The 17,291-nt window shown below is 38.8% G+C and overlaps 1 protein-coding gene across 11 annotated transcripts in view; it reads right to left on the bottom strand.

Annotated features, from left to right (window-relative positions):
* CEP350 (centrosomal protein 350) overlaps nucleotides 1–17,291 on the bottom strand; it is a 143,989-nt gene that overhangs the window by 39,238 nt on the left and 87,460 nt on the right. For all 11 annotated transcript variants that reach the window (XM_039486128.1, XM_039486132.1, XM_039486133.1 and 8 more), the window contains 11 exons: nucleotides 17,030–17,193; nucleotides 16,245–16,355; nucleotides 15,840–15,980; nucleotides 14,342–14,478; nucleotides 13,742–13,861; nucleotides 11,711–11,877; nucleotides 10,815–11,011; nucleotides 8,736–8,920; nucleotides 8,018–8,105; nucleotides 7,464–7,610; nucleotides 5,670–5,827 (listed from right to left, as the gene is read on the bottom strand). In XM_039486128.1, coding sequence (XP_039342062.1) covers nucleotides 5,670–5,827; nucleotides 7,464–7,610; nucleotides 8,018–8,105; nucleotides 8,736–8,920; nucleotides 10,815–11,011; nucleotides 11,711–11,877; nucleotides 13,742–13,861; nucleotides 14,342–14,478; nucleotides 15,840–15,980; nucleotides 16,245–16,355; nucleotides 17,030–17,193 — 1,615 coding nt within the window. The remainder of the gene's footprint in view (nucleotides 1–5,669; nucleotides 5,828–7,463; nucleotides 7,611–8,017; nucleotides 8,106–8,735; nucleotides 8,921–10,814; nucleotides 11,012–11,710; nucleotides 11,878–13,741; nucleotides 13,862–14,341; nucleotides 14,479–15,839; nucleotides 15,981–16,244; nucleotides 16,356–17,029; nucleotides 17,194–17,291) is intronic.

Raw genomic sequence — 17,291 nt, 5'->3', positions numbered from 1 at the left:
AATACGCATACAACCTCAATATTTGCTATATTCTAAAGTGTTCCAATGTAACACCAGGTGTGCACATGCATCCTATAGAGCAGGGATCTCTATAGAAAATAATCCAATGAAAATTCTAATACATACTGGGCAAAAGGGTTTTTTTGTTTTTTTGTCAGTGGGAAGCAGGGGAGAGAAAGGCATTCACGCCACACCATTACTATTTTCAAAGGCTAACTGTGCTGTATTTTTTAACCCATCGGTTCTGAAAGGTTAATAGAAACCATTGAATAAGGAAAACTTATTTGTGCAATTTAAAAGGTTAAATGTGGTGCTCTCTCCAAACACTGATGCAATAACTAAATAGAAGCTCAGGTGTACAGACCTGAAGCCCAGAGCTAGATAAAGTTTTCAATTACTGCTCCATTGCAGCAGCTTGATAATATGCAGTCCATTTCGCGTTCTTACCTACCGCTCAGGAAATTATATTCAGCAATAGCAGATTAATTTGGAAACAGTGAGGAAAGTCTGTTGGAATTCTATTCTGATGAGGTGCCTCCCGTCCTGGCTGTTTAGGAATGAACAGAGCATGCTCTATCAAAGAGTACACCACTGAAAAAGGTGCAGTTACCTGACCAACTGGTTGTAGATATACAGCTGGAATTTGGGATGGAGGTTGGGAAAACAGACACTGAGAGAGGCCCAGTGGTGAGACGTAAAGACAGAGAAGAAGTAGTGAACAGGAGAGCAGTGTCTACAAAATAAGGAGGAAGAGTTTAAAACCAAGGTATCAAAAAGACAGAAAGAACGAGAAAAGGAGAGCAGCTAACAAAGAATTTTAAAAATGTGTTAACATTACATGGATTACATCACCTCGTCTTAAACAGAAAAATTGTATGTTGTCACTCCAAAAGCAACAGAACATAGCTACTTCTATGCATAAAATGTAACAGTTGATTCTGCCAATTAAATGCAAGCTTCTTTTCATATTGTTATCTAGGTTAATTTCCCCTCTAGATTTTGTTAATAATTTTGTTGCTTGTGTACAAGCTTCCATTTGCAGTTCTGTGCACACACCTCAATCCTGGATCTTTAGCACCTCCTGCTATCCAGTCCTCAGTAGAGGACTTGCTTGTTTTATGATGTGGACAATGGTACTAGTCTGAAACCCCTAAACACATTTTCACTTGTAGGTTCAAACATGAATCAGACAATTTTTCCAAAAGGTGAATACCACTGATCTAATTAGTAGCACCACCTGGTTCAAAAATAGTGAAGTGATTCAGAAAAATAGCCTGAAATGTTCACTGGTACATCTGTTTCTAGCTCGAATGCAAATGTTGCCATTTTTCATTCTCAGCAAAGCACTAACTTGGCCTCACATTTTTCAGGTTTACACACTGCCTGTTTCACTTAAAAGTACTAAAAGTGCAACAAAATTGCATTCATATTACAAAATTCCTGAAGCTAGCTGGATGATAATACTTTAACTTGTCGGGGCAACACTATATTTTTTCAGAGGAAAAAGCCATTCTACAGATAGCTCACTATTCTAATGCAAGGTAAGAAACATGTTAAGATAAAGCAAAAGATTAGGTTAGTTCCTCTATTTCCTATGGTGCATGGATGATTGTTGTTGAAGCTGCATATGCAAAGGACACAAGGGAAAAAAAAAAGTGTTAATTCTCTTTGACAGAGCATGCTCCTGTTCACATGCATACCAGAAGGATTAAGACAGAACTCTTTCTCTTTTCTTCTTAGGAGAAAATAGGTATTGAAGCTGTCACAGAAGTGAGAAGAATCTCTCCTTTGCCACAGAGTACAGCAAGTCCAGCATTCTTTTCCATTCTGAAGTATAGCAGGCTTTTAAAGCCCTCTTCCTCCCCGGTTTGCTTTTAGTTAATTCTTATCATTCAGTTTCTTTCCTGCACCTTATGCAATTAGACTAATTCAATATTAGTTCTCTTTCAAAGGATGGCTTTCCCTTCCCCATCTGCAAAAATTCTGCCAATACTGTCTTGCTGTACTGCTTTGATTTAACAGTATTCTTTGCTACATCCTCGGGAGAACACTGCAGTCTGCAATGCTAATTTTTATGAACAAACATACAGTTTCAGAGCAATGTAGCAAAATATTATGTAAAAAAATAATCCATTTTGAATTATTTGGCAAAAATAAAAGTTTAATTTAAGTTTAAAGAAAGTGCTACTCTACCCTAAACTTCTACCAAACACATACATAATCCACAGCATAAGAAGTAATTAGATAACATTGGAACGATACATTAAACCACACAAAGGCACAGTTTCCATTCTTACTGCTCAGAGCAGCGATAAAGGAGGGCAACTATTCTGCTAGCCAGTCTTGAAAATTCTACTGAACTAGGACAATTGTTTTGACTGGCACCTAAAATATCATTAGGCCTTTTCCTATCATCTTAAAGGTGGAACATACTGTGTTGCTAAGGCTGAAGATTTTGTAACAATTTTATAAGACTGCAATAGGCATAGTTATCTGCCAGTAACGAACTCTCTTTTTCTGTAAAGATAAGTATTATTTAATGATCTACACTCCCGGAGAAAGAAGAGAGGTGTCTATTACAATACAAGATGAAAATTAAATATTACCAAAAAAAATAGTGACATAAAAATACTTCAATTAAAAAGTGTAACAGTCACCTATGATACTTCCTATAGAGCTACTGTGTTATCAAGGTATGTAAATACAATTTCAAAATTCAAGAACCGTGAACCAATTCTGAATTATGGCATCTGTCGCCACTGGAAATGTCATTCTTCTGATCAATCTGACTGATTCTTAACCTTGAAGACTCAAAGACCTTCTTTTGTTCTGAGGAGAAAGTAGATTCAGGAGAAAAACCCTTTCTTTTTGGAGAACTCTGGAATCCATTATTGCCCATAAAAAGGGTGGGGCCCCCCCACATTCTAAAAGGATTTGTCTATGTTAGGGCATAGTTCAATCTCAACCCTTCTTGTATAAAGATGGCCTTGGTTCAGCATGACTAACGTGGGAGGCACAGATCCTTAAGACTTCATAGTCAGTGTCTCAGTTGTCCTGAATGCTGTTTCTTCTTTAAAGAAGAAGACTGAAGGCTCAGGGCACTCAAAACTAATCAGTGGAGTCTGGGTCAGAAGACTTCCTTTTAGACCAGGGGTGGGCAAACTTTTTGGCCTGAGGGCCACATCTGGGTATGGAAATTGTATGGCAGGCCATGAATGCTCACAAAATGGGGCTGGGGTGCGGGAGGGGGTGTGGGCTCCGGCTGGGGGTGTGGGCTCTGGGGTGGGGCCAGAAATGAGGAGTTTAGGGTGTGGGAGGGGGCGCCTGGCGGGGTGGGGGGAGGGCTCCATCGGGGAGTGAAGGCGCTGGGGTGGGGCTGGAGATGAGGGGTTGGGGGTGCATGGGAGTGCTCCGGGCTGGGACTGAGGGGTTCAGAGGGTGGGAGGGAGATCAGCGGTGGGGGGTAGGGGGTTAGGGTGCAGGAGAGGGTCAAAGGTGCAGGCTCCGGGCAGCGCTTACCTCAAGCAGCTCCGAGAAGCAGCAGTATGCCCCCACCCCAGCTGCTATGAGGAGGCGTGGCCAGGCGGCTCTGCACTCTGCCCTGTCTGCAGGCGCCGCCCCTGCAGCTCCCATTGGTCACAGTTCCTGGCCAATGGGAGCTGCGGGGGCGGCGGTTGGGGCAGGGTCAGAGTGCAGAGCCCCTTGGCTGCCCCTACGTGTAGGAGCCAGAGGGGGAACATGCCACTGCTTCTCAAAGCCGTGCAGAGTAGGGCAACCCCTGGACCCTGCTCCCTGGCTGGAGCTTGAGGGCCAGATTAAAATGTCTGGAGGGCCAGATGCAGCCCCCGGGCCATAGTTTGCCCACCCCTGTTTTAGACCCAAAGTGGGTAAAGACTGTGAAATCAGATTGACCTTCTGTCATGTTTTTTCCTATTATATAGGCCCCATTACTATCTGAGCTTTCATTACCATAGTTACTGAGAATCTAACATTGGGAGGACTTATACCCTTCCCAGGGCATTTTCAAGTATCCAATATGCTAATGAGTCATAGATATCTTGTCATTACAAGATGTGTAACATTTGATTCATGACCTTTTCTCTGGACCCATCATCTTGGGATACTAGAGACAAAGAGAAAAAACAGCAGAAAATCTGCATAATATGGACTAAATTATAATTACCTTAACAAGTAACAAGTTTAAAGCTATTTACAGCAATTATTTTAAATCTATTAATAGTGGTGACCCATAGTTAAAGGTCAAAAGAGAAGAGTTGAAGGCAGTTAGGGCAACATATTTTATATGGTAACTTCAAGGTAGTAGTTTAATATCCAAGATTAGTGGACACATGGAATCATAATAGTTAACTTATTTTAGATGTATGTGGGACTTTTAAAGCAGAACAAGAAACTCCCATATTGAATTGCTTCTGCAGATTTTCAGTGAAGAAGAATTCCATACTTGTATTTTACAAATATCTCATCTGTTCAGATCAGCTTGAGTTTGTCTACAAGCTCTGATGAAATTATCTTTCACGTGCCCTTCAAGTTGCAGTCTTTGATGGCCTAAACATTTTTTACTTGAAAATGTGATACTTAACCAATGAAATAAGAAAAGGAACTAGTGGTTCTGCAACAAGTATTTATATCCTTTGACATATATACTATACAGGCATTACACAAAGGGCATGCCTCAAGGAAAAATTTTACTAATCATGAAGCAATTAATTTGCTCCTTCATTACCTTGTACACCAGGAATGTAGAGCCATAGCTAATACCAATCTTTAGGGAATAAGGGTTATTTCACTGTGCAATTTATACCATCCAAAATTCCCTGAAGGAAGTTCTGGATCCGATAGAATCTCTTTATTCATTGTACTGCATCTAGTGCCCTCCAATTAGGTTGTATCTCCTTTAAGCAAGCATTCTGTAAAAGCCATTTATAAAATAAAATAAAATAAACTGAATTTAAATACCCCCACCTTTTAGACTGTATTCTGCTTTCCAATAAGTGCCTGTGGCTCACATGTTCTCAATTTTTCTCAGTGTATGGACCACATATTAACAGCAGGATTATCTCATGGAATGCCTGCTGTTTCCTTCATGATCATTCAGACCATCTCCCCTTCCCATTCATGGTCAAACACCACCTCATGCCACCTACAGCAATTGCTTAAGTGAAAAGTAATTTATCTTTAGATGACTTTTAATGCAATTTAGCAGTTTAAAACAAGGAGAGTCAGGCCCATATGATCAGCTAGCCAGTGATCTGCAAATCAGAATCTGAAGTCAACTAGTCTGCCAGGAGATTTCTGTTAGAATGCAGGGCAAAGATTTACTGTAACAGAGCATTATTACATAAATTTCCCCTTTAAAAAGTGAAAGGGATAAAGTGAGATGCCCAGAGGACACAGGCATTGTATCTTAGTAGTCTTAAAGATCTATCTGAACTGAACTGCAGGGAACACTTTCCCAAGTTGTACTCTATTGAACTCAACTCCATTTCAACTCCTCATAAATTAATGGCATGGTCATTTAAACTTAAGTGCTGCTGTAGTAAAAGGGAGCAGCCTTGGCAGTGTCATCTATTGCTAATAAAGCAAAGCATTTACTTATTTTCTGCTACTAGTTTTATTAAAATAAACAAAACTTTTATAAAAATAGTTACTTTTCATCCATTCGGCTACGCATTTTCTTGAGCTTCTGCATGATGCTACTAGTCTCACTACTGGAGATGGAGATTGGGGAAGGGCTACGGGTCTCTACATCAGTTGGAAGTGGGCTGGAAGCATTGCTCTGCTTTATATCATCCTCACTGCGAACCTCCTACAATAAAAGCAGAACAAAATTAAGAAAAGTATCATGGGCTTGGAGTGAAGAGTGAAAAAATAACTTTTAGAATATTGATCCGCTTTCCTCCTTTCTCCAGCTTAAAACACAAAATTTGGCCCTGTAAACAATAGTTATTACCACACCGCTTTAGTCAGGTTAATCCTTGGATCCAAGCAGTCTATCTAGAGTTTATCCTGAGGTTACTAAAACTCACACACAATGGAACTTTAAGCAATCAAGAAAATAATCCATAAGAAACCTCTACTGAGAAAACTATAGAGCCAAAAAGAAAGCAGGTAATTCTTTTTATTTAACCTTTTCAAGTTTCTTTTTTATTTTATTAATTTATCCCATATTTATCTCCCACCCAACACCAATCTGACAATACTTTAGAAACTTGAGGCACTAGTTCCTATTGCAGATGCTTGGTAGCTTATTTCATATACTAACAATTTTTAAAATTCAGCATAAATCCCTTCAGTACTCTGCTGCTCTGTAACTTAAGGTCTCCACTGATAGTTTCTTAAATACTGAGTAATCCTTTCCATATTACTAGAATAAAGCCTCATCTTAGATTTTGTAAAGAGTTTAGCATCCGTAAGGTGATCTCTCCTATTTTTCTACCTGGAGAAAGAAACATGCAAGACTAAAGGTCAAGACCTCAAACCATACTACCTACACATTTCAAAGTATTGCACTTCCACCCCTCTCTCATGTCTTTTTCTCAGCCTTGTTCTCTTCCTTCCTTTGTGGATAGGATATATTCTATAGAATCTCGATTCTACATTTTACCTTCCTCCGTCTCTAACAAGGACTTATTTAACAAGTTAACTACATGGGTTTCTTTCTTTCCTAGATGACCATGCCTTCCTTTTGCGTCCTTTTACTCACAGTGAATGCACTCTTTGCATGGTCTGGAAAATCCACGAATCCTGCTGCTGCGATAATCAACAATCCTGTACTGTAACAAGTATGTTCACTTTCCAAAGAGGTCTTTCATCCAGGAAGCACAACATCTAGTATTGCCCATGATACAGAGGCTCCCTGCCATTTTACGTCCCTAATCTCTTATACCCTGTGCAACTGGAAGACTGAATTAAATAGTCTAAAATCAACAGAAAGCTTTAGTCTCTCCAGATTAAACCAGAAATGTATAGTGAGGAAAACTGGTTTTATTAGTCAAGATTTTCAAAAGTGACTTTGGGTACCTCAATTTTTCAGGGCCTAACTTGGGACTCCATAAAACAGCCTGATTTTCAAAAGGCAAAAATCCAGCATGTTCTGAAAATCAGACCCTTTTAAAGTGTCTCAAGCTGGTATCCATAAATCAAGATACCCAAAATCACTAGTAACTTTTGAAAATCTTGACAATTAACATCATTTGCGATCCAGGTCAAAAAATAAACATCTTTTGAAAGTCATTGCCATATGGCTGTTTTTTCCTTCCACCATAAAGTAAACAGATCAGACAGACAAAACTGCTCATAAACCCAAGGGATGAGGGAAGATTTAGGAGGAGGAGGAGCAAATCTGTAAGCTATATATTCAACATGATAACTTTTCATTGCTATAACACTGAAGTCAATTACCACTGGTATGGGTAAGATACAGCTTCTGTAATGTTACTTACCAGCTTGTTTTCCCCCGCAGACTTCAGTTTTTCCTGCAGTTTCATGGTAGTCTGGCGGATTCGTTCTATCTCCTCCTGCTGCTTAAGTATCAGTTGTCTCTCCTTCCGAGCTGCCTTATTGGCCTCTTGCAAACGCTTTATTTCCGCCTTTAAAGGTAGGAAAGATGCAGCAAAAGAACTGTAGAGCCATTTGCCTGGAATGCATTCTGAGGCTGCCGTAAGGTCTGTGCCATATGATTAGTCACAGCATTACGTTATTTTGATAATTTTGTTCAGCTACTCTCAGAGCAAGGACAGCTGATCAATTACTATATCACCACTAATAACTGTGTCCTGGTGTAAAGGGACACAGTTAATGCTAGATGCTATTATAATACAAATAAATAAATAAATAATAATGAGAACCACAATAAGCTTAGGATCCAAGGACCTGGTTCAGTGGTTCTTGTTCAATACTTAAGAATCTATACAATGTCAGAGCTGTCCAGCGACTATACAATGGATTCAACTGGATTTTTTTTTTTTTTTTTTTTTTTTAATAGAGCAGCATTTACCTTCTCCTGCTGCAGCCTCAATAGCAGACCACGCTGTCTCTTTCGGATAGGTGGCATCTTGTCATCCTCTCCTTTGTCTCGTAAATGTCTGCAAAGAGATTGGGGAAGGGAAGAAATAGCCTTGATTTCTCTTGTTTCCAAATACAGCAATACTTTTCTACTCTGCAATCTTACATCTCCAAAACAGAGTAGAGCACCATTTTGCATGTCAAAACTCCATCAGGAACTATCCTATGTTCTTTAGGGTCTAAACAGAATCAGTTTTGCTATTTTTAGTTTGGCTCTGTTTGAGATACAATTCTGTAGCAAAGACATAAAAAGTTAAGAGAGTCAATGTAGGTGATGCCAGACATTCTCTCTCATGCCCAAGACAGATATTCACAGCACAGTCATTTGAAAGAGAGTGAGTGAAAAAAATGCTTCAGGTCACTCTCTAATAGTTCCCTGCCTGACACATGAAATCCTAGAGTAAAGGAAACAGTTATGGTTGTTTACTGCAATACAGGGCCTTTGCTGGTTGGTGGTATGGGAATTTTAGAAAGGGGGTCATTTTTACATTTTTATATGTATACAGTGATTTTAGATGAATAGTTTACAAAGAACATTTAATCGAATTTGAAAAACAGAGCATGAAGAAGCCATAAAAAAAAAAACCTACCCAGGTAGAAGCACAAGTGCAGGAATCATCAGTGAGACTACATATTCAGAGTTCTCTTACTTTTTCTGGTGTTCCAGCCAGGCTAACTCAGCCTTGGTTTTCTCTTTCAGTGCCTTTTCACGGAGCCGAAGCAGTGAAGACTGATGAGCTGCTCGCATTTCCTCTTCCTTCATATACTGCCGTACCATCTCCATGGTGAATTTAGAGAAACTATCCTGCCCCCCTGAGAATGGCATACTTAGCTCCTGGTGAAGTGAGAGAAATACCAGTTAATCCCCACAAAAAGGACCTCAAGTAATATTTCATCAGACCCAAATTATCTAAGTGAAAAAGGATGAGGGCCAGCATTCTGCATATACAATACCAGTACCCAACTACATGTTGAGATTGAAACTCATACCAGGGGATATTTGAAGAGATGGTATGAAACAGAAGAGGGAGGGGCAAGTTGAGATCCCCAGTTGGTAGTGGTGTGGTTTTTTTTATTTTTTTTATTTTACAAAGACATCGAGCTACCTTACTGTAAGACAATGATGCTGCATTTAAAGTACAGGCTGAGAATTACATACCACACACCGAGAAAGAGTTTTCCCTATAAATTTTGCTCAGTCTGAACTTTCCAACATCTTACATTAATGTAAGATTAATTTCCCCAAGTTGTTAGTCTGTTCTTTACATCCACTTGAAAATGTCCTTTTCACCTGAAAAACTGTTAGTGCTTTTCCTGGTGTAGGGACATTTGGATTTTTTTTTTTAATTTTGATGCCATTTTTAGTTTCTTTTCTTTTCTCCATTGTGGCTGACAAGGCCACAAAGCAACAGAGAAGCAGAGGAATGTGCCCCAAACACAACAGCAGAGAATAAATTTAAATGCTTCAAACATGGGTAGATTTTCTACTTGCATGTTTCAGCTTTATCCTTTGCTAAAGGCTTCTATATTTTGTTTTACAAAACTACTGTAGCCAATTGATAGTTAGATGACAGTTCCAAAAAGTCTGTTGATCTATTGGGGGAAGTGGCACAATAGGAGAGTGCTTTCCATGCCACATCCATGTCCACATATCCTCCCTGGTAAATCTTAACCCTGCCCAACTGTAGGTCAGCTGGGCTTGGAACATCCAAAGCCCAACAAACTGGGACCACGGTGAACCACTAGAAGTTTGTCAGAAGGAAAGTCACCTCTGGACCAGAGTTGAAGCACCTTTAGCTACAATTCTCTTAATTCTTCCTGCCTCCCACCCTGTCAATAATAGGAACTGAACTGGTGGCAGTGGCAGGAAGAGGGCTGCATATGTGATGGAGTAGGTCTGAGTGGTATGGGTATTTGATGGATGTAGAGAAGAAGGAAAAGCAACAAGTACATAGTTGGGGAAATGTGATTTCTAGATTTTTCAGCAACTGCGCTGATGTGATTTGCTTAATTCTAAGTTAAAGGTTTTTGTTTGAAGGATAATAATGTGGGGAGACACTGGGATAGTTGTATAATTATTAGAGAAGTTTGTATTAAGTAGACATTCATATGTGTTTATTGAAATAGTTGAAAGATTACATAAAAATATAATGGTAAAAACATTATTTAGGTTGCAATCAAACATTCAAAAGTTTGGAAATGCCTGATTTATGGTTGCCTATGCAACCTTAATTCTGTCCCCTTGTGAGTTATGTCCCTCCTGTACACTGAATGAGGCAGCAGTCCTGTGGAAAAAGTGTGATCATGTAATTAAAAAACATATAATGAGGTAGAATTAAAGTTGCGCTGACCATCATAATTCTGGCATTTTGTAATTCTCAAGTGCCTGACTTGAAAGCTAAATAACTTTTTATCAGAGTTTTATTACGTGATTTCCAAAGTTTTTTTTTTTTAAAAGGCAGAATGTTAAACAAGTTATATTATGTACAACTGAAATTCAGTGCAAAGGGAAAGCTTCATTCTCTACTAGCTTTACATTTGGCACAATTCGTATATACAATTATCCTTTGAGTGTTTTACAGGAAAAGAAACATCCTAAAGTTTGCAAACATAACTTGACAAAAAATGGTTCATTTCAAAGTCACCAACAGATTGAGTATCTCACCTAGAGAAGAACCTCAATTGTATTTATTCTCCGTAACTACAGTTGCATGGTATTTGAGACCTACCTTGACAGATGACAGGGCTGTCTTTTCTGGGGATACTTCCTCATCAGAATCGTCTCGATGACCTCGTTTCTTCTCCATGTTAATCCTGCGATGGCTCTCAGAAGGTAGCAAAGACCGGAAAGACTTTTCTTCTATCTCATCTTCTGTCATGGACTCATCAAATTTCAGGGAATACTCTGTTGCAATGGAAGCTGAGTCTGAGGGAGGAATCAGAAAAAAAAAGTTTATTCTCCAGTGAGAGTCTTCATTATGCACACATGGGCTTTGAAGTGGATCTAGCCTCAGCAGAGGTATAAAGTGTTGTGTGGAAACTCAGACTGAACAATTCAGCCAAATAATGGGCAAAAGGGTTATATCACAGAATGAATGCTAATACTCTGAAAAATGTATAAGCCAAAATAAAAATACTAGTCTGAGCTACAGTTAATATCCTGCAGAAAAAGCCTATTAGAAAAAATGTGTGGTCATCCCTTGGAGATTATAATGAAGTAGAATATCAGACATTTTTAATTAATAGTATTATTTAGCTAATGAAGGCTTCAAAAACGGAAGGTATCCAGTGCCACTTCACAGTCTGAATTTTTTTTAAAATAACTATAAAAATGCATTTTTATGGTAGCTGAAACATCTGGCCTTCAGCATATATTCTGGTATAACAGTAAATGAACATCCGGCAACAGTTAAATTACCAGAAAATAAAACAGGCTATGAAATCAATTGCCCCCTAAATACAGAACAGTTTAAATGATTCCTTCCCACGGTGTCATCTCTTCACAGACTACCACTTAGTCCAGAGGTTCATCTTTCTTCACTTGCATTCCCCCTCCACTTATCTCAAAGACTTTAATTCCGAGGCACTACCTCTAGCTTCACCAAGGATCAAGAATACGTCTAACCTTTCTCATCTGGTAGTGATGGAATACTATCGCTCCGCAAGGAATCATCCACAGCAGTACGAGCCTGCTCTTCTATGGAGCTGCTTGTCTTTTCACGTCGGGAGGGCTTCTTCTCATTCTCTTTGGAAGAAGGAACTGAAGGACTCTCCTGCCGGCTGCTGCTGCTACTATTTAACAAGAACAAACACTTTTTACTTGTTTCTGCTTTTCTCCACCAGAACCAAGACATAGAAATGTTGCACAGGTATTTGACAGTTCTGCTTGTTCACTCCTTCAACATTAAAAAAAAAAAAAATTAATTGTATTCTTATCTTCTCTCTTACTGAGTAAAAACCCTAGCTAAAAAAATACTTAGGTTAAACAAAAGCAGTTTGGCTTTTGCAAAATCCCAGGCCTAACTAAATTGGAAATCCACACTAAAAGTTCTCACTTCTGGTCTAAGATAGAAAGGAACAGCCAGGGAAACAAACAAGCCTGTAATGGGTACTTTTACCCTGCAATGGGTACTGACGATAAATCATGCCAATCATTCCCTTTTTCCAGGGGTCCCCAACGTCCTGGCCGGCGGTCGAGTATCTGCCAAAATGCTGCCGAATTCCTGCAGCATTTCGGCAGCGACACCTCTCGATGATGCCGCTTGCCGCCGACAAGCGACATCATCGAGAGGCGTCGCCGCCGAAATGCCGCAGAAATTCGGTGGCATTTTGGTGGATGCTCGACCGCTGCCACAGTCCTTTGTCTGGCACCTGCCAGATGAAAAGGTTGGGGACCACTGCCTTTTTCTTTTACAAGTCTTTAAAGATTTTTTTTGGGGGGGGGGGCAGTTGTTTTAGGTTTTAAAATTATTTATTATTATTATTATTAGGGAGGGGAAACAAACTGGCTAAGAGACAGAAAACTAAGAGTTGGAATAAGTGGTCAATTTTCCTCTGGATAAAAAGTTATTGGTGAGGTGGTAAAATATGCAGAAGACACAAAATTATTTGGATATGTCAAGACCAGACACAACTATGAGGAACTTCAGAACTACCTAACCAAACTAGGAGAGAATGTACAATATAATGAAAGACTAAATTAAGTGTTGACAGATTCAAGATAATAAATAATGGATGGAATAACAGAAGGGTCTCATACACCTTACTGGGTTCTAAATTAACAAATAGCTCCCAGGAAGGAGACCTAGGCACCTATAGACAGCTCAATGAAGACTTCTGCTCAGTGCAGAGCAGCTGCCAAATAAAAACAGACCAAATGTCAGGGTATATGAAGAATGGAACACAGAATATGACATATATTGTAAAGCAATTATATAGATCCATGGTATGTCTTCACCAGGGATACCATTTACTGTTCCAGTTACCCCATTTCAAAACATATATAACAGAATCAGAGAGGTTTCAGAGAAAGGCAACAAAAGATTGATTAGGGACATGGAAAAAATCGCATACAAAGAGAAACTGAAAAGATTAGTACTGTTTACCTTACAAAGGACACAAATGGAAACATGGCAGAAAGGGGACAAGATAAAAAATATACAAAATAATTAATGGTATAGAGAAGGCAGAAGAAGAGTTTCCGTTCTTGTTCCATGAGACAGGAAGAACAAGGGGACATTCAATGAAATTAAACAGTGGCAAATTTAAAAACGGAAAAAAAATATCTTCATACCACACCACGAGACTGTGGAATATATTGCAACAAGTTTTCATTTGAGGCACAGAGTTTAGCAGGAAACACACAAAAAGATTAGATTAAAGATTATTTACATAAATAACACTAATATCCAGAGTTATAATAGTAAATATTAAAAAAAAAAAACCAAAAAACCCCCGAGTTTTGGAAGGGATAGAAATCTTCAAGCTTTGGGACATAAAACCAATCTCGAACTACTGGGAATTAAGAAGAAACTTTCATTGGGGACAAGTTAAAATTCCAATAGATACCAATTTTCCAGAGCATTCATTTGTATGTATTTTTACTTTACTACACTTTTAAAGTAGAAATAGATGGCATAATTTAATCTCTTCTCACCTCTGATCATGATTCTTGGATCTTGAGGATTCTGAGTAACTATCAAATAACGGGGAGTATGTCTGCTTTGAGTCAGCTGTCTTCTCTTTACTTTGTGAAGGGGTTCCAGATTCATTTTTCCTGTCAAAGGAAAATGTTCTGGATAAATCTGAGTAGTCTTGGAATAAAGAATAAAAAAAGAAAGGTTTTTACAAGTCTACTTCAATTTAATAGGAGAAATAAGGGTCTGTTGAGTAAAGAGAATGGAGGACTTAAAAAATGATAGGGCAGTTAAAATCAAACCAAACTAAACAGGACGAAAACTATCCAATGAAAAGAGTAAGCAGTTTCACTTATCACTTATGTACAACCCTTTACAGAACAGATGATGTATAAACCATGGGAAAAAATTCTGTCTTTGTACTCTTAACATTAAGATAAATTCATCTTCCTAGTCTATCTACTCTATTCACATAGAACTCCTTTATATAATGCTCTTTCATTAAAGCTCCATAAGATTTTCACTAAAAAATGGTGGGAGAACTAGTATAAGAGGCCACAACAACTGCTACTGCTTTTCCTAAAGTGCTACGTTTGTGAGAGGTTGTATTGGGCAAATACCTGTTTGTATCGGCTCGATCTCTGAGCTCTTTCATGAACTTTGAATGATGTTGCCGCTGATGGTCAAACAGTGTGGTGATCGGAGCTGCTGGAGCACTGACTGCATCTGAGATCTGTGTTCGTGCCAACTCTGTCATCTGAATAAAGGAATATACTTAATACACAGCTACATTCCCTATGTGAAACTCTTAATTGTTGCAGGCATATATACGACACACATCACCATGATATACAAATGATTTACACTTAAAGATGGGTCAATTTCAACTAAGAAAGAGGAGCAGATTGTGTGTAAATAAAAAATAAATGTGCAGAGCACAGAGGGGGAAAAGCCATGTGATAAACTGTATCAATCATGCTACTTTGGCCAACTAACCTGAACTCTGTTCACTAAATGATCTTCACTTAGACAAACATTCCAAAACTCCAAACAGCTTAACAGATTTATTTTTTTAAGAAAATCTGCCCAAATATCATTTTCTTCTTTCCCCAAAAATTATACTTGTCTGATGAATGAGACTGACGACACTTGTTCAAGACTAGTCATAAATTTTATGGTCCAATATCATACAAACCATAAGGGCTAGAAATGGTATTATATAATCAGAAACCCAGGAATTTCCTCTTTTCAATGGAATAAGGCGTTTGTTTCTAATCAGGTACACAAAATGTATCAAACATATCAAAATATGTGGAAACTCTACTTTTAGAAACTCAAGATTTACTAGTTTTAAATCTTCCTCTTCCTCAGGAGGTCTGTATGTTCAGACTTGGGAGACTAAAAGCTTGGTGAATGGGTACAAAAAAAAATCAGTTCCAATAATATTTTTCAAGAACTTACTAAATAAATTTTTAAAATAGTTTTTCTGTAAAATATATGGCTTATGCAGAACAGACAGTGTGGCAGCATAAAATATTTTTGGTTGGAATGATCTACATAACTTGCTCATGTCTTCATCATTCGTGAGTAATGTAGCAACCTTAAACACACACTGATGAATTTGCATCACACCATCATGTTTTCTTGTATACATATATATGTACATTATTGAAAATAGTGGGAAAACTTAACTCCCTTTATACTTAAGGAAAGTATGGTGCGTGCCCAGCAAATGTGCTTGGTGCATTGACGACAGGTATTCACTATACATCATTATGTTCCATTTAACTCTATGGAAATTCAATTCAGTTTTGCCCTAGTTTCTTCAGAACATGGACCCAAAAACTCTCTCTAGCCCATCAACTTGACTTCCTCTCTAGCCCATGACTTCCCTTTCTTTTAATAGTTCTTATCTCTTAGTAAGATGCTCTGGGGAGTGCATGGGGATTATAAGGCCACTCACTTTTTTCTAAATAGCAGTGCCAGAAGTTCTACTGAATATCCACCCAGCACTAGCATGCTGAAAGGTGAAGAAGCTACACTGAAGAGTGAATGTTTTAGTAGCAAGACAACTTGGCAATGGAACATTTTCATCAAGTCTTTCATACAGAATCTCACCTCGCGGATCTGGCGAGCTGCATCCGTGGTGAGCAGAGCAGCTTCCACCTGTTGGGCTGCAATTTTACATGTCGTCTCCTGTAGTGCTTCTGCTGCCTCCTGTCGTGACTGGACCAGATGCTGCAGAGATTCTGCATGGGCCTATAAAGAAAAAACAGCACAGTTATAATTACTCTTGGTGGGTAGTATTACTATTCGTTTTGAGTTTATAGCCTAAAAGAAAAAAAAATCAGTTTGAAATTAAGATTTGTCTCTGATGTGTTTTGGTCAGATACTTCAAATTCCTTCACCCATTCCAGACCACCCATGGACTTCACATTAAGAATATTTCTGGACACAGGTTTTACTTACAGATTCAAAGCTCTGTCTCTTACGCACTTCATATTTTTTGAAGGTAGGCATTACCTGAGCCGCTTTCTGCCTCGCTTCCTCCAACTGTCTTTGACTCTCTAAAGCCTCTTGCTCAGCCTTGAGTTTCAAAAGAGTCAAATCCCGCTCATGTCGCTGCTGCTGTGCCTATAGATTGAGACATTTTAGTGTTAAGTAAAGGAATCTGCATTTAGATTCCACAACCCACCCCACTAACTGTAGCTAACTGACAGTCAGAATGCTGCTCTATTTGAAGCTTCCTGTGCTAAAGTCAAACCTTCAAGCTCTCTTCTGGCACCAATATCTTGTTGGTGAGGGAGCTGACAACTATGTATACCCCTTCCCCCCCTTTCCCTCTGGGTACAAAAGAAATCAGAATCTGGAAGGTTTACTTGTTCTGCTTTGGGAAGTAGCTAATCTCGTCAAGAGGAACAGATTTCAACCAAGATATACCTGGAATAAGATCAAGAACCCAGCCTGAACAACCACCATTGTGTTGCCTAAACGGCAAAGTATCAAATCTAGCAAGTAAATAAATTCTAGTTTTATCATGATATGCAGTAAAAACAATTATTTCAGCCAATGACATACTAATGGTAGGAGCTCCTGACTCACCACTGGTGTGTTGATAAGAACAGGGAAGATGATGCAGGTATTGATCTTAAAATATATTGGACATTTTCAAATAGACTGCATCACCTCAGCTGTGGATTGTTTCAAATCATCAGCAGAACTATTTAAATTACAGTGCTTTGGTTATTTTTTCCTCACAAAATACAGAACAAGAGGGTTAAAGCACGTAAAAGAATGTTTCCAGTCACCCTTAGGATCTGAGCCAGTGAAACACTCTCCTGCTGGGCAAGTGATATGCCCCGCACTCGTTCTACATCTGAGAGTTGCCGTACAGATTCCTCAATGGCACTCAGGTAGTTGAGCTCTGCTGACAAACGATGCTGGAGACCAGCAGGAGAGAAGCGCATGGATCCTGTAAGAGAATACTTACTATTTAACATTTATAGGACTTAGGGCTGGTCTACACTAAAAAAAATTAGATTGACCCAGCTATCCTGCTTAGGGGTATGA

This window comes from Mauremys reevesii, linkage group 8 (genome assembly GCF_016161935.1).
Source record: "Mauremys reevesii isolate NIE-2019 linkage group 8, ASM1616193v1, whole genome shotgun sequence".
In the NCBI taxonomy this organism is placed as follows: domain Eukaryota; kingdom Metazoa; phylum Chordata; order Testudines; family Geoemydidae; genus Mauremys; species Mauremys reevesii.
This window is presented reverse-complemented; position numbering and strand designations above follow the sequence as displayed.